At 46.5% G+C, this 26,559-nt stretch overlaps 1 protein-coding gene across 1 annotated transcript in view; it reads left to right on the top strand.

Moving 5' to 3' along the window:
• LOC115470862 (fatty acyl-CoA hydrolase precursor, medium chain-like) overlaps positions 1–26,559 on the top strand; it is a 73,690-nt gene that overhangs the window by 21,297 nt on the left and 25,834 nt on the right. Inside the window, exons 7-11 of the mRNA XM_030204450.1 lie at positions 8,452–8,565; positions 9,999–10,103; positions 11,923–12,063; positions 15,495–15,578; positions 24,808–24,955. Of these exons, the coding sequence (XP_030060310.1) occupies positions 8,452–8,565; positions 9,999–10,103; positions 11,923–12,063; positions 15,495–15,578; positions 24,808–24,955 (592 nt within the window). The remainder of the gene's footprint in view (positions 1–8,451; positions 8,566–9,998; positions 10,104–11,922; positions 12,064–15,494; positions 15,579–24,807; positions 24,956–26,559) is intronic.

Here is a 26,559-nt window from a genome sequence, read left to right as displayed (position 1 = left end):
CACGAGAGTCTCCGGGCCGTTCTCCCAGAGATTCTGGGAGAGCTGTTGCGCCCTTCCCCTCCGGTACCGGGGGTGCTTGCACCACCGGTACCGTCGAGTGAGGCGCCGGCTGGCCCCTTGCCCGGGGTGAGGTCTCCGACATCGGTGCCGCTTGCGGTACCGACTGCGGCTGCCTCCCAGGAAGGCTCCCCGATGACGTCGGCGGAGGGAGCTTCGCCGGTGCGGGCGAGGGAGTCTACCTCTCGACGCTCCCACCGTGGCCGTGGTTCCACGGAGTCGAGCCGGGCACGGCTTCAGACACAGGTTCGTGAACTTGTGTCTGATACCGATGGTGAGGCCTCGTGGGAGGAGGAGGAGAACATCAGATATTTCTCTGACGAGGAGTCTGATGGCCTTCCTTCGGATCCCACTCCCTCCCCTGAAAGGCAGCTTTCTCCTCCCGAGAGTCTGTCTTTTGCGGCCTTTTGTCCGGGAGATGTCTACGGCCATCCCCTTCCCGGTGGTTGTGGAGGACGAGCCCAGGGCTGAAATGTTTGAGCTCCTGGACTATCCTTCTCCACCTAAGGAAGCGTCCACAGTACCCATACATCATGTCCTAAAAAAGACATTGCTGGCGAACTGGACCAAGCCTTTAACTAATCCCCACATTCCCAAGAAGATCGAGTCCCAGTACCGGATCCATGGGGACCCAGAGCTGATGCGCACTCAGTTGCCTCATGACTCTGGAGTTGTGGATTTGGCCCTAAAGAAGGCTAAGAGTTCTAGGGAGCATGCTTCGGCGCCCCCGGGCAAAGACTCTAGAACCTTAGACTCCTTTGGGAGGAAGGCCTACCATTCCTCTATGCTCGTGGCCAAAATTCAGTCTTACCAGCTCTACACAAGCATACACATGCGGAACAATGTGCGGCAGTTGGCGGGCTTGGTGGACAAGCTCCCTCCTGAGCAAGCCAAGCCATTTCAGGAGGTGGTCAGGCAGCTGAAGGCGTGCAGAAAATTCCTGGCCAGAGGGGTGTATGACACCTTTGATGTTGCGTCCAGGGCCGCTGCTCAAGGTGTGGTGATGCGCAGACTCTCATGGCTGCGTGCCTCCGACCTGGAGAATTGAATCCAGCAGCGGATTGCGGACTCGCCTTGCCGTGCGGATAATATTTTTGGAGAAAAGGTCAAACAGGTGGTAGAGCAGCTCCACCAGCGGGATACCGCTTTCGACAAGTTCTCCCGCCGGCAGTCTTCAGCTTCTACCTCCACAGGTAGACGTTTTTATGGGGGAAGGAAGACTGTTCCCTACTCTTCTGGCAAGCGTAGGTACAATCCTCCTTCTCGACAGCCTGTGGCCCAGGCTAAGCCCCAGCGCGCTCGCTCTCATCAGCAGCGTGCGACTCAGCAAGGCCCCTCGGCTCCCCAGCAAAAGCAAGGGACGAGCTTTTGACTGGCTCCAGCAGAGCACAGCCGACATCCAAGTGTCCGTGCCGGGCGATCTGCCAGTCGGAGGGAGGTTGAAAGTTTTTCACCAAAGGTGGCCTCTCATAACCTCCGATCAGTGGGTTCTTCAAATAGTCCGGCACGGATACACCCTCAATTTGGCCTCAAAACCTCCAAATTGTCCACCGGGAGCTCAGTCTTACAGCTTCCAACACAAGCAGGTACTTGCAGAGGAACTCTCCGCCCTTCTCAGCGCCAATGCGGTCGAGCCCGTGCCATCCGGGCAAGAAGGGCTGGGATTCTAGTCCAGGTACTTCCTTGTGGAAAAGAAAACAGGGGGGGATGCGTCCCATCCTAGACCTAAGGGCCTTGAACAAATATCTGGTCAAGGAAAAGTTCAGGATGCTTTCCCTGGGCACCCTTCTCCCGATGATTCAGGAAAACGATTGGCTATGCTCTCTGGACTTGAAGGACACCTACACGCACATCCCGATACTGCCAGCTCACAGACAGTATCTGCGATTTCAGCTGGGCACACGTCACTTCCAGTACTGTGTGCTACCCTTTGGGCTCGCCTCTGCGCCCAGAGTGTTCACGAAGTGCTTGGCTGTAGTAGCAGTGGCACTTCGCAGGCTGGGGGTACATGTGTTCCCATATCTCGACGATTGGCTGGTGAAGAACACATCCAAGGCAGGAGCTCTACAGTCCATGCAGATGACTATTCACCTCCTGGAGCTACTGGGGTTTGTGATAAATTATCCAAAGTCCCATCTTCTACCAGTACAGAGACTCGAATTCATAGGAGCTCTGCTGGATTCTCGGACGGCTTGTGCCTATCTCCCAGAGGCGAGAGCCAACAAATTGTTGTCCCTCGTCTCGCGAGCGTCCCAGCAGATCACAGCTCGGCAGATGTTGAGATTGCTGGGCCACATGGCCTCCACAGTTCATGTGACTCCCATGGCCCGCCTTCACATGAGATCTGCTCAATGGATCCTAGCTTCCCAGTGGTTTCAGGCTGCTGGGGATCTAGAAGACGTGATCCACCTGTCCACGAGTTTTCTCAAATCCCTGTATTGGTGGACGATTTGGTCCAATTTGACTCTGGGACGTCCTTTCCAAATTCCTCAGCCACAAAAAGTGCTGACTATGGATGCGTCTCTCCTGGGGTGGGGAGCTCATGTCGATGAGCTTCACACCCAGGGAAGCTGGTCCCTCCAGGAACGCGATCTGCAGATCAATCTTCTGGAGTTGCGAGTGGTCTGGAACGCTCTGAAGGCTTTCAGAGATCGGCTGTCCCACCAAATTATCCAAATTCAGACAGACAACCAGGTTGCCATGTATTACATCAACAAGCAGGGGGGCACCGGATCTCGCCCCCTGTGTCAGGAAGCCGTCAGCATGTGGCTCTGGGCTCGCTGTCACGGCATGGTGCTCCAAGCCACATATCTGGCAGGTGTAAACAACAGTCTGGCCGACAGGTTGAGCAGGATTATGCAACCTCACGAGTGGTCGCTCAATTCCCGAGTAGTGCGACAGATCTTCCAGGTGTGGGGCACCCCCTTGGTAGATCTCTTTGCATCTCGAGCCAACCACAAGGTCCCTCGGTTCTGTTCCAGGCTTCAGGCCCACGGCAGACTGGCATCGGATGCCTTCCTCCTGGACTGGGGGGAGGGTCTGCTGTATGCTTATCCTCCCGTACCTCTGGTGGGGAAGACTTTGTTGAAACTCAAGCAAGACCGAGGCACCATGATTCTGATTGCTCCTTTTTGGCCGCGTCAGATCTGGTTCCCTCTTCTTCTGGAGTTGTCCTCCGAAGAACCGTGGAGATTGGAGTGTTTTCCGACCCTCATCACACAGGACGAAGGGGCGCTTCTGCATCCCAACCTCCAGTCTCTGGCTCTCACGGCCTGGATGTTGAGAGCGTAGACTTTGCCTTTTTGGGTCTGTCAGAGGGTGTCTCCCGCATCTTGCCTGCTTCCAGGAAAGACTCCACTAAGAGGAGTTACTTCTTTCTATGGAGCAGGTTTGCCGTCTGGTGTGACAGCAAGGCCCTAGATCCTCGCTCTTGTCCTACACAGACCCTGCTTGAATACCTTCTGCACTTGTCTGAGTCGGGTCTCAAGACCAACTCTGTAAGGGTTCACCTTAGTGCAATCAGTGCATACCATTACCGTGTGGAAGGTAAGCCGATCTCAGGACAGCCTTTAGTTGTTCGCTTCATGAGAGGTTTGCTTTTGTCAAAGCCCCCTGTCAAACCTCCTACAGTGTCATGGGATCTCAATGTCGTTCTCACCCAGCTGATGAAACCTCCTTTTGAGCCACTGAACTCCTGCCATCTGAAGTACTTGACCTGGAAGGTCATTTTCTTGGTGGCAGTTACTTCAGCTCGTAGAGTCAGTGAGCTTCAGGCCCTGGTAGCCCAGGCCCCTTACACCAAATTTCATCATAACAGAGTAGTCCTCCGCACTCACCCTAAGTTCTTGCCAAAGGTTGTGTCGGAGTTCCATTTGAACCAGTCAATTGTCTTGCCAACATTCTTTCCCCTTCCTCATTCCTGCCCTGCTGAACGTCAGCTGCACACATTGGACTGCAAGAGAGCATTGGCCTTCTATCTGGAGCGGACACAGCCCAACAGACAGTCCGCCCAATTGTTTGTTTCTTTTGATCCCAACAGGAGGGGAGTGGCTGTGGGGAAACGCACCATATCCAATTGGCTAGCAGATTGCATTTCCTTCACTTACGCCCAGGCTGGGCTGGCTCTTGAGGGTCATGTCACGGCTCATAATGTTAGAGCCATGGCAGCGTCGGTAGCCCACTTGAAGTCAGCCACTATTGAAGAGATTTGCAAAGCTGCGACGTGGTCATCTGTCCACGCATTCACATCTCATTACTGCCTGCAGCAGGATACCCGATGCGACAGTCGGTTCGGGCAGTCAGTGCTTCAGAATCTGTTTGGGGTTTAGGATCCAACTCCACCCCCCTAGGTCCATGTTATATTCTGTTCCAGGCTACACTCTCAGTTAGTTGGAAAAATTGTTAGGTCAATCTCAGTTATGTCCTCGCCGTTGCGAGGCCCAATTGACCATGTTTGTTGTTTTGAGTGAGCCTGGGGGCTAGGGATACCCCATCAGTGAGAACAAGCAGCCTGCTTGTCCTCGGAGAAAGCGAATGCTACATACCTGTAGAAGGTATTCTCCGAGGACAGCAGGCTGATTGTTCTCACAAACCCGCCCGCCTCCCCTTTGGAGTTGTGTCTTCCCTTGTCTTTGTCTTGCTACATATGAGACTGACGAACACGAGCCGGTTCGGGCGGGAAGACGGCCGCGCATGCGCATCGGCGCGCGAGGACTAGCAAAGGCCTTTGCTAGGGAAGTTCCGATTGGAGGGGCTGCCGTGGACGTCACCCATCAGTGAGAACAATCAGCCTGCTGTCCTCGGAGAATACCTTCTACAGGTATGTAGCATTCGCTTTACTTGGGTTTGGGTAGTTTTTGTGCCCCTTCTTGAGTTGTTCTTGGGCAGTCTGGGAAACTGTTTGCTAAATGAGTCTTTACAGTGTGAGAGATGTTAAATATTACTGTCATAAGCTATCAGCAGGGACAGCCCAAGGCTATCTGATGCCCTAAATGAAGCTTCGGCTATACACCTCTTCCCTTGCTCCCCAGGAGTAGATCAAGGTCCTCCCTCTCCCATAGTGCTGTATCTCCTATTTCCCCTTCCTTTCCTCACTCCTATGTCCATCATGCTGTTCCTGGTGCTCCTGCCACCACTTCTTCCTGGGTTACTGTGAAGGTATTCCCATCTGGTGCAGGGCCTTGCACTAGAGGCCTGTGTTTAGATGCTGCCACCTTCCTCCCTCCCCCAGATGAAGGAATTCCTGTCGCGAAGGAGAGAGGATAGGATGGAAGGAAGTACCACTCAAATATGGGCCTCTACTTCAAGGCCTTGCATGAGCAGGAAGTACCTTTACAGTAGCCCAGGAAGTAGTGCAAGGATTGTGCTGGACATGGGAGCAGGATAAGGAAGGACTTAAGAGATGATGCTCTTGAGCTGTGCTGCCATTCCCTAAATGCTGCTGCCTAGGTGAACGACTGGTCTGCTTGGTGGCAGTGCTGGTATAAACTGTAATAAAAGTCCGGATGTACACAAGCATCATATCACTAAGATTTGTTTTCGTTATACATACATGTAGCAAGGTTTCTTCTGGCAGATTCAGCTCCTATAATATGAGACAGAGCATATGCAGATTAAAAAAAAAAAAACCCACCACCACAGCCTCAAAAGCAGTTTTAAAAGAGTAACAGGCAGTGGTGTGCTGGTTAATTTTTAACAACAGGCTCTCTCCCCGGTCCACCTGTGCGCCCCCCCAAAATTGCAGAGCTGGCTATAGCCCGGGGGGGGGGGGGGGGCAATGCATTACTCTCTCCAGGAACAAAAAATTAAATGATCCCAGGTTCCAATCTAATTCATTTAATGTGGGATAAAATGCCATAAATAAGTAAATAAATATAAACTTTTAATGTTGAGCACCTGATTTTCAAAGTGAACATATTCCAAACACTATAATGAAAATAAAATGATTTTTTTTTTCTACCTTTGTTGTCTGGTGACTGTTTTTCTGATCATGCTGGCCCAGTATCCGATTCTGCTGCTATCTGTCCTCTTAACTCCGTTTCCAGGGCTTCCTTTCCATTTATTTCTTTCTTCCTTTCTTCTTCATTTCTGGTCCTCAGCTTCTGCCTATTTTCTTCATCCATGTGCAGTTTTTCTCCTCTCTTCCTTTTCCCTCATCTCATCTCCTTCCTCACTCTTCTTTCCTCTCCATCCATGTCCAGCATTTCTTCTCTCTCCCCTCCTCTCCCCTGCCCTCCATCCACCCATGTCCAGTGACCCTCCTGTCCCCTGCCCTGCATGCACCCATGTCCAGCAGTGACCCTCCTCTCCCCTGCCCTCCATCTACCCATGTCCAGCAGTGACCCTACTGTCCCCTGCCCTGCATGCACCTATACCCAGAGATCCTCCTCTCCCCTGCCCTGCATGCACCCATGTCCAGCAGTGACCCTCCTCTCCCCTGCGCTGCATGTACCTATAGCGACCCTTCTCTCCCCTGCCACCCCCTCCCGAGTTCAGCGAATTCAACTCCCTCCCTCCGGATCCGGTCCCTTACGTCAGTGACTTCACGAATTCTTCGGGGTCGCTGCAAGCGCTGACTCTCCCCCGCTGGCGCTGCAGGTTCGCGATTCAAAATGGCCACCGAGACTTACAAAGGCGGCCTCCAAGACTTCGGCAGAAGTCTCGCGAGGCCGCCTCTGGAAGTCTCGGCGGCCATTTTTAAAATGCGAACCTGCAGCGCCAGCGGGGGAGAGTCAGCGCTTGCAGCGACCCCGAAGAATTTGTGAAGTCGCTGACATAAGGGACCGGATTGGGAGGGAGGAAGAGAGCCGGCTCACGCAATTCAACAACCGGCTCGCAAGAGCAGAGCGAAGTTAACAACCGGCTCGTGCGAGCCGGCTCCAGCACACCACTGGTAACAGGTCCCTGAAAGTCAAGCAAGCTATTCCATAGAGCTGTTCCAGTGTATACGTTGGTTCTGTCTCAGACCTCTTGAAGTTTAATATCCTTCAAGGATGGGAGTTTGAGGAGTGCTTTCTGAGTTGATCTGAGTGCTGTACCAGGCTTATACTAGTTTAGGCCTTTCTCGTGAATAAGCTGATTTCAATTCCCAAAATGCTGTGTAGGTTAAAGTCACAGCTTTAAATTTAACTTGACACATCACTAGCATCCAATGAAGACTCCTCAGAGAGGGACATATGATCTCAAAGCTTTTAATACCTGTGATCAAGTGGATAACAGCCTATATAGTCTCCAGTTTTGGTTGTTGTTTTGTATTACATTAGGCCTCTAAGAAAGCATTGGGGTAAGTCTGTGTGGAACAGCAGTTACATCCATAAACAGCAGATGGTACTGTTAACAAAAGAACTCCAAAATGCCTGGGCTAACCATGATTTAAAAACCTAGACCAATGGGTATGGGAAGGCTGGATCTTTTTTACTACAGCAATGCTAACCTTGGTGGCTATAGGGATTATTGATAAGAAGTGTGTTTGGTCCTGTAGCACAGGGCACACATTTCATACAAAACTCTGGAAAACAGCGAAACACATCCTGTGCTTCTGCAAGATTAACTTCTCCTTGCTCACCCCTTCTCGGTTGAACTGCTGAGTCCCCTGCAGCATCTGGCTTCCAAACACAAATCCTTAAACTAAATTCAGACAACCTCTTAGATGTGGAATCTGTTGTGATAGTTTTTCAAGTTACAGTCTTTAAGCACAGACAAAGGGCTTTTTATAAAATTGTGTGATCATGTATGTGAGCAGAAACTGTGTACCTATTTTTATATACCTGATCTGCACGTTGACGTTCCCAGGGCATTGTAAATGGGTGCATATACCCGACAAATATCACCTACAGTAAGTGTAAATGTGTACATTAGTGAGGGGCTGGATCTGGAATCCCAAATAGTACACAATTTTATAAAGGCACATAGGTGCTTATGTTGCCTTTTATAAAATACTGAATCATAACTCAAGTAACACAGTATAGCAACACAGGAGCCACAGACAATAAGTACTAAAGCTCAGTCATCAATATTATCATAGGTGATCTGGTGCATGCAAAGAAATCCCAAACCTCCAATGTGTTTGGAGAAATATTTTGAGATAGCAAACTTTCCTTCAGTATAAAATCAAAAATTGCAATTAGCTGATTCCTGTAACTTTAAATCATCTCACAGATGGTTTACTGTTAAAGCAGTAGTCATTCATCAGAACAATCCTTTAAAGTCCTAACATGGTCTTGAGTGTTGAACTCTGCCTCAGAGATCAATTTGAGAAACTTGTTCCTCAGCAAAATTCAACTGTGCCATTAACTTGCATCCAGGTGCATGCAGTTGCAGCATAGACAGACACGTGTTCTGAGTCTGATTGCCAGCCATAATTAACCTTCAGCCTTTATTTTTTTTTCTCCCCAGATTCTCTCTCCTTTATCCAGTGGTTTGTTCCACAAAGCTGTTTCTGAGAGTGGTGTTTCAAACACTCCTGGATTTATTATTTCTCATCGTGAAGCAGTAGCCCATATTGCAAATGTAAGATTTTGATGGTAGTGGTGATCACTTTATTTTTTTTTCCATTTCATTTATATGATCATCTTCTACTGCCCCCCCCCCCTAGCCACAGAAACAAATATGCAGTTGATGATAACATTATGCTCAGGCCACATCAGCCAGTTGGGTTTTTAGGATATATGCAATGAAAACCCATGAGAGAAATTTGTGTGCACTGCCTCCTCTTATATGCAAATCTCTCTCGTGCATATTCATTGTGGATATCCTACAAACCTGACTGGCTCGGTGTGCTCTGAAGACTAGGTTGAGAACCACTGTTAGAATGTAGGAAACAAAATTATAATATAAGTTATAGAACTAGCAACTTGCTACTGTTGGGCATCTCTAGCTATACTTTTCTTTAGTGTCCACACCAGACCAGTCCAGAACGAACCACTGTTAGAATGTAGGAAACAAAATTATAATATAAGTTATAGAACTAGCAACTTGCTACTGTTGGGCATCTCTAGCTATACTTTTCTTTAGTGTCCACACCAGACCAGTCCAGAACTAGTGAGTTATATCCATCAACCAAAGAATAGAGAAAGAGAAATGGAACAAATTAGTTCTGTGTGATTCATCCCTTAACTTAAGAGCACTATAGAATGTTCAGTATTTTCTCTGTCTCTAGTAGATGGTCAGACACACTATGCTGCTTTTGTTCTGTACTGAGACAGCTCCAAACCCAGTTAGTAGCTGGGTTTCATTGAGCACCTTTCTAAAAGGTTTGAGCTCCTTAAGGATTTGAAGAAATTTGTCTAAGGGGCATAGTTATCAACATTACTACCTTTAAGAGGTGTTGTTTTACCACTAACTCATACAATTTTAGCACAATGAGACCTATTTTATGCATGAGACCTAGTTACCAATAACATGAGTTTAACAGTAAAATAACGCATCTTAATGGTAGCCTGTGTTGATAACTATCCCCTAAATCAACATTGATGTTTGGATAATTTTGAAAATGACCTCCATTAATCTCTGCTAAATGGTGGCAGATACAACTAGTTAATTTTAACTGATACCCTCTAGTCAGATTTTCAGTTAAACTGCTTTTGGGCTGAAAGTCCAGCTAACTCTAGCTGACTGAAATTTGACTGGATGGATTTAGATCTGTTGATTACAGAACCAAGGTTAAATCATAAACCCTCCTTAGAAATGCCCTTTTTTGACCCATCCAAATTTGACCCCCCCCTCCCCCCCCCCCCCCCCCCCCCCCCCGCCCACGTGCATTTAGATGTTCAGAAAGGGGACATCATCAAAAATAAAGGTTTTTACCAGCCAGAACCTGATTTCAGCCAGTAAAACCTCTGGAAGATGGACCTTTTTGCTTTTATTTATAAATTTCCTTGAGTCTAATTGATGAATGAGTGAAAAACTGATGTGTGTTTGCTCCATTTTCACACTAATTGCAGACAGTTGCAAACATTATGGGCTGTGAAGAAATGAATTCAGCTGCCATTGTGAATTGTTTAAGGAACAAAACAGAAGAGGAGCTTCTGGACCCCAACTTCATCACAGTAGGCGAAACAGTATATTCATAAAATCAAATGAATTAACAATTTTACAGCTAGTTATAGAATTCTAGCATAGCACACATGAATGGGAAGGCCCAAAAGGCTTGTAAAACGTGTCTCCAGTATAAACTACTGGGTTGATAATTCAAAGCGATTTAACTGTCCAGAAACGGCTGCTGACCCGTTAAATTGCTTGTTCAGGGCTTTTTGCTATTTTTTAATGGCACTTAACCTGTTATCTCCACTGAAAATTAGTGGTCAGCGCCTAAGTCCCAGATGCACAAAACTTAATGATCCAGCAATGTGCTTTTTATACTGGTTATAGCCAGTTTAGCAAGCACAGAGTTCAGCGAGACATGCACGAAATGGTTCTGCGGGCTTTTTTTCCTGTCAAGGTAGCATCTAACGAAAATTGCATGCAAAGTTATTTTAATGAGCTAGTTACTATTCAAACGTGCATTCCAAGTGATGCACCACCATTTTCCCAGCAATGCACAGAAAGGACCGCCTACCTTTTGTGATGAAATTTTTACGGGTGGTCAGGAGCTGCCGGTACTGCTATTTCCTTCCCATTACCACTGAAATAACAGCTGCTGGATGGCTGAGGAGAGCTGCAGCATATCTAGAGCTGTTCCACCCCCCTCCCCCGGCTCGCCAAGCATGCACAGCAGCCCTTCACTCTCTCTTTCACCTCGCTCTCCCTCGCTTCCCTCCCTGCCTGTACTGCTGCCAAGGGTCTGGTGGCAATAAAAAAAACTTTTTTTAAAGTTTGAAAACTAAAAAAGAAAGGTACACACTGCTTTCATACATGTGGCTTGTATGCATGTATGAAAGATGTCTGTAGCATGCGCAGAGCAGCCACGCTTAGCGATTGGCTGTTCTGCGCATGCTCGGGTGACCGGTTGACTTCCTCCTTGCTGAGCTGCTCGCTGTTTTTGCGAGCAGCTCATTTGCATGCTGATTCTTTGGGCATCCCTAGCTATTTCCAACTCATTAATTTTTACAGAGGTAGAAATAGCGATTGTTGCTTTACTAGGATTTTGGTGCATGTGCCTATTTCGGGGGAGGGGGGCAGTCCAATTGCAGAGTCAGCTCTTGGCTGCTTAAGTGCTGATATTTAGAACTTAACCAGCTAGGTTTAGTGCATAAATGGGACCACATAAGTCACAGTCCTATCTTTATGCACTAACCCATGGCCGCTTAAGTTCTGAATATTGTCTTAACCAGTATGTGTTAGCCAGCTGCCCTTAAGCCTGACATTGATATCCAGGAATAACGCCAGCGGTGGTCAGCAAAACACTGAACACCGCTGGCTAAATATTGTCCCCTACATTTCTTCTGATACAGCAGCACGTGTTATGCCAAATAGTTTTCTAACATAAACTCTGTGGTCAGCCAGCCAACTTTTTCCTTCATTGTATGAACATAATACTGGAACTGAAAGACATTCTCTCCTTCATTCTGTAAACCTGCTCACCCAGCTTGGTGCTTACCCCCGGATTCTATATAGCGCGCCTAGAGATCCTCGCACAGTTATAGAATAGTTTCAGTTACACCTGCACATTTTACATCATCCATTTGAATAACGTAAGCGCTCAATCATAAAGTTAGGCGCATAAATGCAGACTTTGGTTAGGATTCTATAATGAAAATTGCACGCACAGTTGCCATGATGGAATTTATTCTTGGCACAGCCTCTCAATGCCTAACCTTTAGGCAACCTATAGAGAATTGCTCCGTCCCTTTTTATGTTTTGGTTTGGCTTTTGGAGGATATTGCCAAAATAAATGTTTATAATAATTAACAAATGATTTTCCTCTAGAAAGTTCCAAACATGCCACCAATTGTGGATGGTATCTTCCTACCAAAGAGCCCTGAAGAGTTCCTGCCAGGGGAAGAGGGCAATCCTGTCCCTTATCTGCTAGGAGTTAATAACCATGAATTCGGCTGGATGATTCCAACTGTAAGGATTTTTTTTTAAATTTAATTACTGTGTGTACCAAGTGTTAAAACATTTAGGGCCCTGTTTACTAAGGCACGTTAGCATTTTTAACGCACCTACAATTAGCGCAGGTGCTAACCGTGTAGGCGCCTATAGGAATATTGTAGGCGTGTACATGGTTAACACGCATTAAGAAAGCTAATATGCTTATAACGCGGCTTAGTAAACAGGGCCCTTAGTAGAGAAAAATGGTATTCATTTAACTTTTTTGACTGAGCCTAAATCTACTGGGATTTGGGGTTGCCTGAGTGTTTCATAAAATAAATTCTACAGGATATACTACTGTTTCTCTAACCCCTAATCTCCTCTTCCACTTACTGCATAATGGAAGACCCTTCCCCAAGGGACTCAAACAGTGGGGATTAGACAATGTGCTGTGGTTGCTCTGTTAGTCTGCTTTAAAGGTAACATATACAAATAAACTAAAAAAGAAAATAAAATGATACCTTATTAAGGGCTTCTTTTACAAAGCTGTGCAAGCGATTCCTGGTCGGTAAGTGAGAGGAAGCCCGTTCAGTTCTTACGGACTTCCTCTCATTTGCCATGCAGGAATCGCTAGCACGGCTTTGTAAAAGAAGCCCTAAATTAACTTTTAATACATTTTTACTAGCTTTTGAAAACCAGTCAGAAAAATGTATTAAGTTAATCCAAGAAAGTGGTATCTTTTCCTTTTGTTTCATTTCTGTTTATTACCTTATTCTATTACTGGCACAGTTGTCAGCATTCTACTTTCCGGATGGGATAATAAATCTCCCTCCCTCAATCTGTCTAAAAGTATATATGAGATCCTAGAGTACACATACTTTCGTATGAGTTGTGCTAGGAATTATTAGGAAAGGGATGGTGAATAAGACCGAAAATACTATAATGCCTTTGTATCGCTCCATGGTGCGTCTGCACATTGGGTAATGCATTCCGTTCTGGTTGCCGTATCTCAAAAAAAGATATACAGTCTCATTTTCAAAAGAAAAAAAACGTCCAAAAGTGACACAAGTCTGCATTTGGACGTTTATCTCACAAAGACGTCCAAATCAGTACTTTCAAAACCTATTTTTAGACATCTTTCTCTGACGTCCATCAGAAGGACGTCTAAATCTCAAGGGGGTGTGTTCAAAGCGGGACTTGGGCGTTCCTAAGACTTAGATGTCTTTCAGCTATAATGGAACAAAACAAAAACGTCCAAGACTAAAACTTAAGACGTTTTGAGCTAGACCTGTTTTTACAACAAATAGCTGTAGTGGGAATTGAACCCACTTCACCAGGATCAAAGTCTGCTGCACTAACCACTAGGCTACTCCTCTGCTCCACACAAGAGGTGCCCCCAAGTGACCAGATGACCACTGAAGGGAATCGGGGATAAACTTTTTTTTTTTTTTTGTAGAAAATTACCTTTCCTGTTCTGATTTTGGACGTTTTACAAAAAAATGTCCAAGTTCATTTCAAACTTAGATATCATATCCAAAAATGCCCCTTATGCAGGGGCGTAGACAGACAACAGATTTTGGGTGGGCTTAGGCAAGAAGTGGGTTGGCCCCAAGTGTTCTCCCCCACCAGCGCCAGAAAAATATCTTAGCTGGCAAGAAAACGCTTCTTTCTATCTTGGCTTACCATCAGAGGGAAGTCTTCAGCTGACAGAGCTTGGGATTTCCACCAGCTACCACTAAACGTGTGCTACTATTGGGTGGGCCTGAACCCTAAGTGGGTGGGCCCTGGCCCACCCAGGTCCACCTGTGGCTACGCCACTGCCCTTATGCATTTGACTTGCCCAAAGTCACAAGGAGCAGCAGTGGAAATTGAACCCATGTTGCCAGGATCAAAGCCTGCTGCACTAACCATTAAGCCATTCCTCTTCTGTTTTGGACATCTTGCATTTGGAAGTCTTTTGTTTGAAAATGGACCAAAAAAAAGGACGTCCAAATCACAAGACGTCCATAGCATCTTCGAATACAAAAGACAGACGTCTGACCTTCTTTCCTGTTCAGGATTTGGACGTTTTTGTAAAACGTCCAAATTCTGATTTAGGCTTTCTATCGAAAATACCCCTCATAGTGGAATTAGAAAAGGTTCAAAGAAGAGCGACCAAAATAAAGGGGATGGAACTCCTCTCATATGAGGAAAGGCTAAGGAGGTTAGAAATCTTCAACTTGGAAAAGACACAGATGAGGGGTGATATGATTGAGGTCTACAAAATCCTGAGTGGTGTAGAACGAGTAGAAGTAGATTGATTTTTTTTATCATTCCAAAAGTACAGAGTCTAGGGGACATTCAAGGAAGTTACATGGAAATACATTTAAAACAAACAGGAGGAAATATTTTTTTCATTCAACGAATAGTTAAGCTCTGGAATTCTTTGCCGGAGGATGTGGTAACAGCGGTTAGTGTATCTGGGTTTAAAAAAAGGGTTGGAAAAATTCCTGGAGGAAAAGTCTATAGTCAGCTATTGAAACAGACATGGGAAGCAACTGCCTGGGATTTGTAGTATGGAGTGTTGCCACGATTTGGATTTCTGCCAGGTACTTGTGACCTGGCTTGGCCACTGTTTGGAAAACAGGATACTGGCAAGATGGACCATTGGTCTGACCCAATATGGCTACTCTTAGGTTCTTATGTTTGGTAGGATTCTAGAAAGGCATTCCTAGTGTCTTTCTGGGTGTGTTCTAAAAATTAACATGCCTACTGATTTCATGGCTTCAAATCTCACAAGGCTTGAGAGGTTGAGATCAGCAGACAGTTCTGCACTGCACAACTCAGACTACTGAAAGCCAAGCTGCACAGTGTTACCAGCAGTAGGTACCCTGTTTTGAGGCAGCAGATAGGAAGGTAAGAGGGAGGGGTGGCTAGCTGGATAACTGGGAGGGGGAAACTGGGGAATGGGGAGGGATTTGGAAGAGAGAAGATGGAGTGGGGGAGAGACACTAAGGCCCAGGACTCAATGATAGAAGAAGCCAGGAGAAAAACACCCTAGGCATGGCTATTGGGGTAGCTGGCATGCTGCTGTTGGCAAACTGGGGCAAGAAGGGCTGTTGGTTTCTGCCAGCTCTGTGCAGTGGCACATTAAGGGTCTGATTTATATTACGTTCTCTTACACATAAAGCAAGAATGGAAAAGCAGCTTTGGTAAATCAGACCCTAATGAGCTGACTCAGATTTTGAAGGGAATTCTACTCTCCGCAAATTTCAGCAGGGACATTAAGGAGAGGGATAATGGTCTCAGCTACTGGCTTCTAAGTTTTTGGACTGACTGCTACATGTAAAAGCTGTAAACCATTCATTGTTGTAGTCTTGCCTCTTCTCTATTGAAGATGGGAAAAAAAATATAATCCTGTAATAGGTAACACACACATTGTAGTGAACACTGTTCGTGAATGACCCTATCAATGCTTTATTCTACAGATGGCACAGTTTCATGAGTTGTTGCAAGGAGCCCTCAAGAAAGAAAACATTAATGCTTCCTTGCTGGATTCTTTTCCACATATGGTAAGACACAGTCCCAAGTAGCTCATATGATGTAGTGCTTTTTCTCTTTTATTTTGCTCAATAACCAAAAAAACATAAACAGAATAAATAAAGAGTTAAGGGAGTGGAGGAGTGGCCTAGTGGTTAGGGTGGTGGACTTTGGTCCTGGGGAACTAAGGAACTGAGTTCGATTCCCACTTCAGGCACAGGCAGCTCCTTGTGACTCTGGGCAAGTCACTTAACCCTCCATTGCCCCATGTAAGCCACATTGAGCCTGCCATGAGTGGGAAAGCGCAGGGTACAAATGTAACCAAAAAAAAAAAATTTACGCTCCTAAGTTAGGCTGTTAAATTTGTACTGTATTTTCAACCAAACTTAGGAGCATAAGGGGGTCTTTTTACTAAGCTGCGCTAGATTTGTTTTAGCTCGCGGTAGAACTCAGCTGGCAGAAAACGCCAGGACGCTCATAAGAATATAATGGGTGTCTCGGTGTTTATCACCAGCTGATTTCTACTGCGAGCAAAAAAAACGCTAATGCAGCTTAGTAAAAGATAAGTCTTCAGCTTGTTATACTCTTAAGCAATGTTTCCTGTAAGGCGTGGCCTGGTTTGTGCAAACAGTTTTTGAATGTCAGTATAGCAATGTTTGTTTATTTACATTTGATGAATCGCTTTTTTTTAACAAATAAATCAAAGCGATGTACAATACGAATAAAATCAAAGAAAGGGAAAGGCAAAAATAGGAAAGAAAAATGAATCATACAAGAATACAGATAACATATAACTTCACAACTACTGCACCCTCTTCAAGCTCTACTTCTCCACAATTGACAAGTTAAAAAGTGGTAAATCACCTGAACCGGATGGTGTATATACCCCAGGGTATTGAAAGAACTCGGACATGAAATTGCTGATCATCTGCTAGTGTTCTGTAACTAGTCGTTAAAATCGTTCGTAGTACCTGAAGACTGAAGGGTGGCCAATATGACATCGATTTTTAAAAAGGTTTCCAGGGCTGATCCGGCAAATTACAGACCGGTAAGCCTGACTTCAGTGCCAGGCAAAATAGTGGAAACTATTATAAAGAACACGTAGACAAACATGGTTTAATGGGACAGAATGAGCTTGGATTCAGCCAAGAGAAATCTTGCCTCACCAACTTGCTTCTTTTCTTTGAAGGTGTTATTAAACAGCCAGTTGTTCTAGTGTATCTAGATTTTCAGAATGCTTTTGACATAGTACCTCATGAGAGACTCCTGAGAAAATTAGAACTTGATGTCCTGCTGTGGATTAAGAATTGATTATTGGACAGAAAACAGAGGGTATGGTTAAATGGCCATTATTCTCAATGGGGGGGGGGGGGGGGCTAAATAGTGAAGTGCTGCATGGATCTGTACTGGGACCAGTGCTATTTAACATATTTATAAATGATCTGCAAGTCTGAATGATGAGTGAGGTGATTAAATTTGCAGATGGCACAAAACTATTCAAAATTGTCAAAACGCATGCAGATTGTGAAAACATTTCAGGAAGCCCTTACGAAACTGGAAGACTGGGCATCAAAATGGCTGATGAAATTTAATGTGGACAAATGTAAAGTGATGCATATTGGAAAGAATAATCCGAATCATAGTTATCTGATGCTAAGTTCCTCTTTAGGAGTCAGCACTCAAGAAAAAGATCTAGGTGTCACAGTAGACAATACGCTGAAATCTTCTGCCCAGTGTGCATCGATGACCAAAAAAAGCAAACGGGATGCTAGGAATTAGTAGGAAAGGGATGTAAAATAAGACCAAAAATATTATAATGCCTCTGTATTGCTCCATGGTAACATAGTAACATAGTAGATGACGGCAGAAAAAGACCTGCACGGTCCATCCAGTCTGCCCAACAAGATAACTCATATGTGCTACTTTTTATGTATACCCTACTTTGATTTGTACCTGTGCTCTTCAGGGCACAGACTGTATAAGTCTGCCCAGCACTATCCCCGCCTCCCAACCACCGGCTCTGGCACAGACCGTATAAATCTGCCCCGCCTCCCACCACCGGCTCTGGCACAGACTGGAGGTTGGGATGCAGAAGCGCCCCCTCGTTCTGAGTAATGAGGGTCGGAAAACACTCCAATCTCCACGGTTCTTCGGAAGACAATTCCAGAAGAAGAGGGAACCATATCTGACACGGCCAAAAGGGAGTGATCAGGATCATGGTGCCTCGATCCTGCTTGAGTTTCAGCAAAGTCTTCCCCACCAAAGGTATGGGAGGATAAGCATACAGGAGGCCCTCCCCCCAATGAAGGAGAAAGGCATCCGACGCTAGTCTGCCGTGGGCCTGAAGTCTGGAACAGAATTGAGGGACCTTGTGATTGACTTGAGTGGCGAATAGATCCACCAAGGGGGTGCCCCACACTTGGAAGATCTCGCGTACCACTCGGGAATTGAGTGACCACTCGTGAGGTTGCATGATCCTGCTCAATCTGTCGGCCAGACTGTTGTTTACGCCTGCCAGATACGTGGCTTGAAGAAACATGCCGTTCCAGCGCGCCCAAAGCTACATTCTGATGGCCTCCTGACACAGGGGGCGAGATCCGGTGCCCCCCCTGCTTGTTGATATAGTACATGGCAACCTGATTGTCTGTCTGAATTAGAATAATTTGATGGGACAGCCGATCTCTGAAGGCTAGAGTGTTCCAGACCGCTCGTAATTCCAGGAGGTTGATCTGTAGACCTTGTTCCTGGAGGGACCAACTCCCTTGGGTGTGAAGCCCATCGACATGAGCTCCCCACCCCAGGAGAGACGCATCCGTCGTCAGCACCTTTTGAGGCTGAGGAATTTGGAAAGGACGTCCCAGAGTCCAATTGGACCGAATTGTCCACCAATGGAGGGACTGAAGAAAACTCGTGGACAGCAGGACTACGTCCTCTAGGTCCCCAGCAGCTTGTTACCACTGAGACGCTAGGGTCCATTGAGCTGATCTCATGTGGAGGTGGGCCATGGGAGTCACATGCACTGTGGAGGCCATGTGGCCGAGCAATCTCAACATCTGCCGTGCTGTGATCTGCTGAGACGCTCGTACCCAAGAAACAAGGGACAGAAGATTGTCAGTCCTCGCTTCCAGGAGGTAGGCACGAGCTGTCTGAGAATCCAGCAGAGCCCCTATGAATTCGAGTTGCTGAACAGGAAGAAGGTGGGAATTTGGATAATTTATCACAAACCCTAGTAGCTCCAGTCATCTGCATGGACTGTAGAGCTCCTGCCTGGAGGTGTTCTTCACCAGCCAATCATTGAGGTAAGGGAACACGTGCACTCCCAATCTGCGTAGAGATGCCACTACTACAGCCAGGCATTTTGTGAACACCCTGGGCGCGGAGGCGAGACCAAAGGGTAGCACACAATACTGAAAATGCCGTGTTCCCAGACGGAATCGAAGATACTGTCTGTGAGCTGGCAGTATCGGGATATGAGTGTAAGCATCCTTTAAGTCCAGAGAGCATAGCCAATCGTTTTCCTGAATCATGGGAAGAAGGGTGCCCAGGGAAAGCATCCTGAACTTTTCTCGGACCAGATATTTGTTCAGGGCTCTTAGGTCTAGGATGGGACGCATCCCCCCTGTTTTCTTTTCCACAAGGAAGTACCTGGAATAGAATCCCAGCCCTTCTTGCCCCGGTGGCATGGGCTCGACCGCATTGGCGCTGAGAAGGGCGGCGAGTTCCTCTGCAAGTACCTGCTTGTGCTGGAAGCAGAAGGACCGAGCTCCCGGTGGGCAATTTGGAGGCTTTGAAACCAAATTGAGGGAGTATCCTAGCCAGACTATTTAAAGAACCCACTGGTCGGAAGTAATGAGAGGCCACCTTTGGTGAAAAAAGTTTAACCTCCCTCTTCCCCCCCCCCCCCCCCCCCCCCCCCCCCCACCGGCAGATCGTCCGGCACGGACACTTTGATTTCGGCTAAGCTCTGCTTGAGCCAGTGTGACCTCACCTTGAGTATTGCTTTGAATTTTGGTCGCCGTATCTCAAAAAAGATAGTGTCATTAGAAATGATGGAATGGAACCACTCCCATATGAAGAAACGCTAAAGAGGTTAAGGCTCTTCAGCTTGGAAAAGAGATGGCTGGGGGTGGGGTGGAGGGCTATGATTGAGGTCTACAAAATCCTGAACAGTGTGGAGCGGGTAGAGGTGAATCGATTTTTCACTCATTTAAAACTTACAAAGATCAGGGGACACTCAATGAAATTACTTAGAAATACTTTTAAAACAAATAGGAGGAAATATTTTTTCAATCAAAGACTAGTTAAACTGTTGCCTATTGAAAACCTATTTATTTAAGAAAGCATACAATAACAACTCATCCTAAATGCCAACTAACAAAATGTACCTATACAAAATGTATTCTTTGTCTTAATTGTTTATGCTAAATTATCCTGATTTATAGTTTAATATTCCTACTTGTTCAAGTTAATCTGTCACGAATGAAGTTTAACCTAATACCTTTCAGTTCTTATCATAAGATGAACTTTCCTTCCTGTAACCTAATCCACTCTCCTGCTTATTTTCGAAAGAGAAAAACGCCTATAGTGCGACCTAAATCGGGAGATAGATGGTTATCTTGCAAAGGCGCCCAAATCGGTATAATCGAAAGCCGATTTTTGGCGTTTCCAACTGCACTCCATCGCAGAAACGAATAAAGTTGACGGGGGCGTGTCAGAGGCGTGGTGGAGGCGGAACTGGGGCGTGGTTATCAGCCGAGGAGAGATGGGCGTCTTTAGCTGATAATCGAAAAAAAAAAAAGGCGTTTTGACCGCGATTTTGGGTCACTTTTTTTGGACCCTTTTTTTCGCAAACAAGTCCCAAAAAAGTGCTCCAACTGCCCAGATGACCACTGGAGGGAATTGGGGATGACCTCCCCGGACTCCCCCAGTGGTCACTAACCCCCTCCCACCAAATAAAAACCCACTTTACAAACTTTTTTCCCAGCCTGTATGCCAGCCTCAAATGCTGTACCCACCTCCATGACAGCAGAATGTGTTCGATCCTGTCACAGCCTTTCCCTGGGTCAGATGTGGCCTTCGGGTGCAGTACAGGGTCACATCAGCATTGCATTGTGGTGGGTGTAGGATATTGGGCTCCGTGATTTCATTAGCTTTTGTTACAGTCTCACGATGGTGGTAGTTGGTAGGCTCTTCTCCCATGGTGCTTCTGGATCAGTGTGTGCCCTGTTGTGTTTCCTGTTGTATACCTCATCTACAATACTACTTTATCCTAAAGAAAAAAAAATCTTTTTTTCTACCTTTGTTGTCTCTGGTTTCTGCTTTCCTCATCTTCACTCCCTCCGGCATCTGCTCTCTCTCTCTCCCTTCCTTCCATTGTCTGACTGTTTTCTCTGCCCCTTCTATCCACTGTCTGCCCTCTCTCTCTTCCATCCTGCATCTGCCTTCTCCCCATTTCCATATGATGTCTGCCCACTTTCTCTGCCCATTCCATCCAGCCTGTGGCCCTCTCTCTTTTTTTTTTTACATGATGCATTCCAGCATCTCCTCCTCTCTCCATCTTTGGCCCAGATGCACTAAACATTAACGACCCTTTAATGAAGAAAATTTCCATCGTTGCATGCATTATAGGCCTTTTTCGGAAGCCGCTAGCAGATAACGAAAATGGAATGCAAACTAGTCACTTCCAATTCAAACGTGAACAATTAGCAATGCACTAACCATACCGACGATTACAACGAATCACTTACCGTCTGAAATTTTACGTGAGCTCAGACCTGTCGTTAAGGCCTGAGCTGTCATCTCCCCACTTCCCCCTGCACCTTAAATTCTATGCTGGCATGTACAAAAACAAAATAAAAAACAGAAAACGTGGCTCCCCCCCCCTCCTTCCTGCTTAAAAAAGAAACGGAAAGAAAATAAAATCAAAAAAGGCAAAGGCGCTCGTCAAGAGCGTCCTTCACGGACGTGCTTCCCCCCTGCATCCAAACCAATCATCAATTCAAAATAAAAAGCACAAACTTTGTGGGATTTTTAGAAACTTTCAGGCTGCCCCGGCACCCCTCCCTTCCTGTTTCCCAGCTCCGCCGCCCCCTGAGATCGTGGCCGCCGGGCCCCCCTCCTTCCTACCGGGCCCGCGCAACACCTTTCAACTCTCTAAGGCGCTGCACGGGCAAGAACGCTGAGTTGTTGCATCTTCACTGTCTTCACGTCTCCTTTGCTGCTGGGCCCGCCCCCGTCTGACGCGAAGACAGTGAAGATGCAACAACTCGGCGTTCTTCTTGCCTGTGCAACGCCTTAGAGAGTTGAAAGGTGCTGCGCGGGCCCGGTAGGAAGGAGGGGGGGCGGTGGAGGGGGGGGGAGCGACGGCCAAGATCTCGGGGGGGGGGGCGGAGCACGGGGGCGGAGAATGGTGGGAGGCAGAGCTGGGAAACAGGAAGGGAGGGGTGCCGGGGCAGCCTGAAAGTTTCTAAAAATCCCACAAAGTTTGTGCTGTTTATTTTGAATTGATGATTGGTTTGGATGCAGGGGGGAAGCGGGGAGCACTGGCATACTCGGGTGGGGATGGGCGGGGGCAAGCACATCCGTGAAGGACGCTCTTGACGAGCGCCTTTGTCCCCTCCCAAAACACACATGTTTGTGTTTTGGGGGTTTTTTTTTGTAGTTTTGACATTTGTGGCATGCGCAGAGCAGCCAGCATAATGCTTGGCTGCTCTGCGCATGCTTTAGGGGCCGATCACGGACGGGGATTACACAGGTTTGGTGCATTGTACTTTACAGTACTGTACCGAACTTGTGCGACTTGTTTTTTTGGTGCATTCTTCGTTTTTTAAAAATCGTTAGGGACGTTAAACGTTTTAGAGTTTTTAACGTTTGTTTGATGCATCTGGTCCTTTATCCCTTCTCTCTCTGTTCTCAATCTACCCCCACGATCCCCGCCCCCATCAATATGTATCTTCCACTTTCCAGTATCTCCTGTCTATTTGACTTTTTTCCCTTTCCATGTCCACTGTCATTCCCTGTGGCTCCCTATCTCTCCTGTCCATAACCCTCCCCTCTGTGTCCCTTTCCCTATTCCCCCCCCCCCCCCATGTTCAGTATCTGCTTCCTATTCCCATGTTTCTCCTCCTCCCCTTTTCTCTCTCTCTCCCCTCCCCCTCCCCCCCTCCCCCCCAGGGCCAGCATCTCACCTGTGCCCCATAGTACTGCATCTTGTTCTTCCCCTCCCAGATCCAGCTTTTACCCAGTCTCCCCTCCCTCATGCATCCCACCTTTCTCTTCCCCCTTCCCCCACTAGGTCCAGCTCATCCCCCCCCCCCTTTCCCAATTCTTCATCCTTGCTCTTGCTTCCTACTTCCACTTTTGGTCTGGCATCACTCTTCCTCTTCTGTCCACCCCTCTTTTCCCCTTTCCCTGTGGTCTCTCTCTTCTCTCCACCCCCGCCCTGCTCTGCAGGTCTCCAAGCTTCCGGGCCCGCTGGCAGCGTCAACGATGTAAGTGCTGCCTTTGGCCTGCCCTGAAGCCTTCTCTGTACAGCTTCCCATGTAGGTGGGATGCTGTACGAAGAAGTCTTCCGGGGCAGGCCGAAAGCAACCCTTACATCGCTGATGCTACCGGAGGCCTGGAAGTTTAAAGGCCTGCAGCGGGCGAAGGGGGGTGGAGGGAGAGCGATACTGCACCAGTCGGGGGGGGGGGGGGGGCGCTCCCACCACCCCGCCCTTGGTATGGCAAAATCGGGGAGCCCAAATGCTGTTATTGAATATGATCTCATCATGCAGCAACGGGGCACCTGAACACAGGCGCCCACTTATGGAATTGCCCCCTCTATGTAGTGCAAAGTGGCCAACAGTCTAGCGATTCCAAGTGCAAAGAGAGGCCAAAAATATGAAACCGTCTAGCGATTCCAAGTGACCTGATTTATTATTATCATAGGCTCTGTTTTTTTTTTTTTTTTTCATTTTCTTGAGTTCATGCAAAAGTGGTGACTATGTGTAAAAGAAGAAATGAGATCACATGTTATCCAGTTTGATTTATTAACTTGTTACACCGCATTATGCCCTAAGGCATAGTTCACTAATCATGGTAACATAAAATAATTAAAACACAAATGCATCAGATTAAACAGTGGAAATAAATCAACACCTTTTTACATCATCTTTAATAACACTGCACATACAGCCATGTTTTAACTGCCTTTGAAATTGCAGATAATTTGTCAAACACTTAGCATCCTCAGGCAGGCAGGCAATTCCATAACAAAGGACCAGAGTAACAGAAAGGAAGTTCTAATATCTTCAGTTGAGAAGAATGCAGTTTCCTGGAAGAAGCATATTTGTTTATTACTGCAGAAAGATAACCAGGAACTTTCAACCTAAAAGCTTTAAATAACAAACAAAAAATCAGAATCAATTCACGGTGACACTGGCAGGTGGATGTGCATCTGCATTTTCAGAATTGCAAGGTGTGCTTGTCCTGTATTGCACTAATGGAGAAAAGGGATGTATTTCATTCGTAGTGAAATCACAAATTTCCAAGCAATTAAACAAGTGTTACCCTATTCACAGGGTGTCCACATAATAAAATAAAGCACCACGTATTTCAGGGAACGACATATACATACATGCTACTACTGAAAAAGGTGTGAGAAAAAAAATCCAAATAAAATGCATTTGTTTCTGGCCTCCATTCTTATTCTGAATTCAATCAATAGAGATACATAGAATTAATTCAATAGATTCACATGTAATGGAGGAGTTTCCTAGTGATTACAGCACTGGGCCTGATATCCAGATGCCCAGTTCAAATCCCACTGCTTCTCCTTGTGATCTTTGGCAAGTCACTTAACCCTCCATTGCCTGGGGTACAAAAATTAGATTATGAGCCCTCCAAGGACAGGGAAATATCTAGTATACCTGAATGTAACACACCTTGAGCTGCTACTGAAAAAGATGTGAGCAAAATCCAGAATAATAAATGTATTTTCTTGCTTGGCCACTAAAATGATCAGGTCATCAAACAAATGATGAAACTGTAGGCCAATTACCACCTAGATGCATCTGACTTCTGGGGTGAATGTAGCTAGCTATGCTGGTCTGTAAAACCCACAGTTTTGTTTTTACAACAAAAGTCCTCAGTATCTCCTTTACAGTTTTGCTTTTATCATGCAATTTTGGTTGCAAAACATTGTTGAAACAATGATGTATTCCGCAGAGCACCAGTTCATTTTTCACACCTCAATCTAATATTTGTTGGTGTTTATTCTAGGGTGCTTTTTCTAAATTCTTTCATCTGCTGACTGAAGAATACCTTGGAGATACAGAGGATTCCATACAACTGAGAGAACTTTTGCTTGAATTGTACGGGGATATGGTGTTTGTTATCCCGACTGTTAAAACTGCTAGATATCACAGAGGTGAGTCTCCAGATTACACATGCTCTCTTGATTATATTCAGAGTGTAACCGGTAGTTTATAAAATGAATGATAATAATAATAATAAGTGAAGGCTCACCGGGAGTAGGCTGCAGGCTTGGTTTTCTCCTGGGGGATGTAGGTCTGGGGGCTGGTAGGAGCTTTGGCTGGGTATCACATCACGCCCTGTGAACCCTGAAGTAGTTTTGCATGTGCACGCATGCAAGGACTGGGCCACAAGACGATAGAGAGGGGAAGCTGTTGGCTGCAGGAGGAACATTTGAGCCTCTTCTTGTGACTGCTCTATGTCTGCGTGCGTGTTTGAACACGAAGTCGTCCACGCGTGGGTGTGCGTACCCTGTGATGCTGGCTCATGTCGGAAGTCAGGAGGCCTAATTTGTAAGACTTTTTTTGGGGCCCAGTTCAGCCCTGGGAAAAGTGTAGTTGCTGGAGCAAGGCAGGAAGATTCAGGGGAGACCCTCCTTGACCCGTCTGTGGGGCACACTGGAAGCTAGCAATTCCGGAGAGGAGTCAGGCCGCATGCATACACTGGAGCCAGCTCGCGCAGTATGAAGCGTGCAAGAATAGAGGGACGGAGAAGAGGAAACTTCCAAGAGAGACCCTGGTAAGGTAAGGAGGTTGATGGGAAAGTTGTATTTTATTTAAAAGTCACTTTTATTTTGAGAATGCTCAGTGGCTGACTTGGGGTGACACGGGGCTGCAGCCTGCCACCGTCTCATGGCTGCAGTTTCCTCATGCTGTCGCGGGACAGGGAAAGGCCACCTAAGATGCTAAACTGATGATTTGATCAGTTGGGAGGGAGCTGCAAATGTGTAAAGTGGCTGTGTCCGGCTGTATTGTTTTGGACGTTTTAAATTGAAGAAAATCCTGGGTGAGTTTAAAAGGGAAGTTGTTCAAGTGAATTTCTCCCTTTAAGAGGTGAAGTGTGATGAGCAACAGAGGGGGAATGTGGGATTAGATCTGCTCTAGAATGTAAGTGTTTTAAGAGGAGATAGGGAACTTTAAGAAATAAGTTAAAACCCTTAGGCCCAGGTGATCAGAAGCAAATGCAGGCACTAGAGGCCATTAGTGCCAGACTAGCACCTGCGTTTGACGCCACACAATGCTCAGAGCTGGCAAGCGCATGAAGCAACGAGCTCGCAGGCACTGAACACAAATAGCATGCAAATGCATGCTAAACAGGTTCATCAATATTCCTCCCCAGTGCTCGGCGGGCAGTGCGCCAAATAAGGGGGCTTCTCCTGCGGCAAACCCTACACCAGCTCAAAGCTGGTGTTAGGGTTTGCCAACGCATTGGGGAGGAATAGGGAGACCTCCCCCAATGCAAATACATAAATCCTGGTGGTCCAGTGGGAACCTTGTTAGGCCCAATCTGAATAAAGCTTCTCCAGTCGACATAGATAGCAGTTTATGTTTTAGGTTGGCAGACTTACATAGCGACCTTTGAATGACTGTTCATACAATCTTTTTGTAGAGGTTCCGCCTTTTTAATAAGGTTTCATTTGGAAGAATTTCATACGACAAGAATATACACACATGGTATAAAGACCATTGAAGGACTGTTCATACAGTCTTTTTGCATAGG

Source organism: Microcaecilia unicolor, chromosome 5 (assembly GCF_901765095.1).
Source record: "Microcaecilia unicolor chromosome 5, aMicUni1.1, whole genome shotgun sequence".
NCBI classification, from domain to species: domain Eukaryota; kingdom Metazoa; phylum Chordata; class Amphibia; order Gymnophiona; family Siphonopidae; genus Microcaecilia; species Microcaecilia unicolor.
The sequence above is the reverse complement of the archived record's forward strand: the minus strand, read 5'-3'. Positions and strand labels throughout refer to the sequence as shown.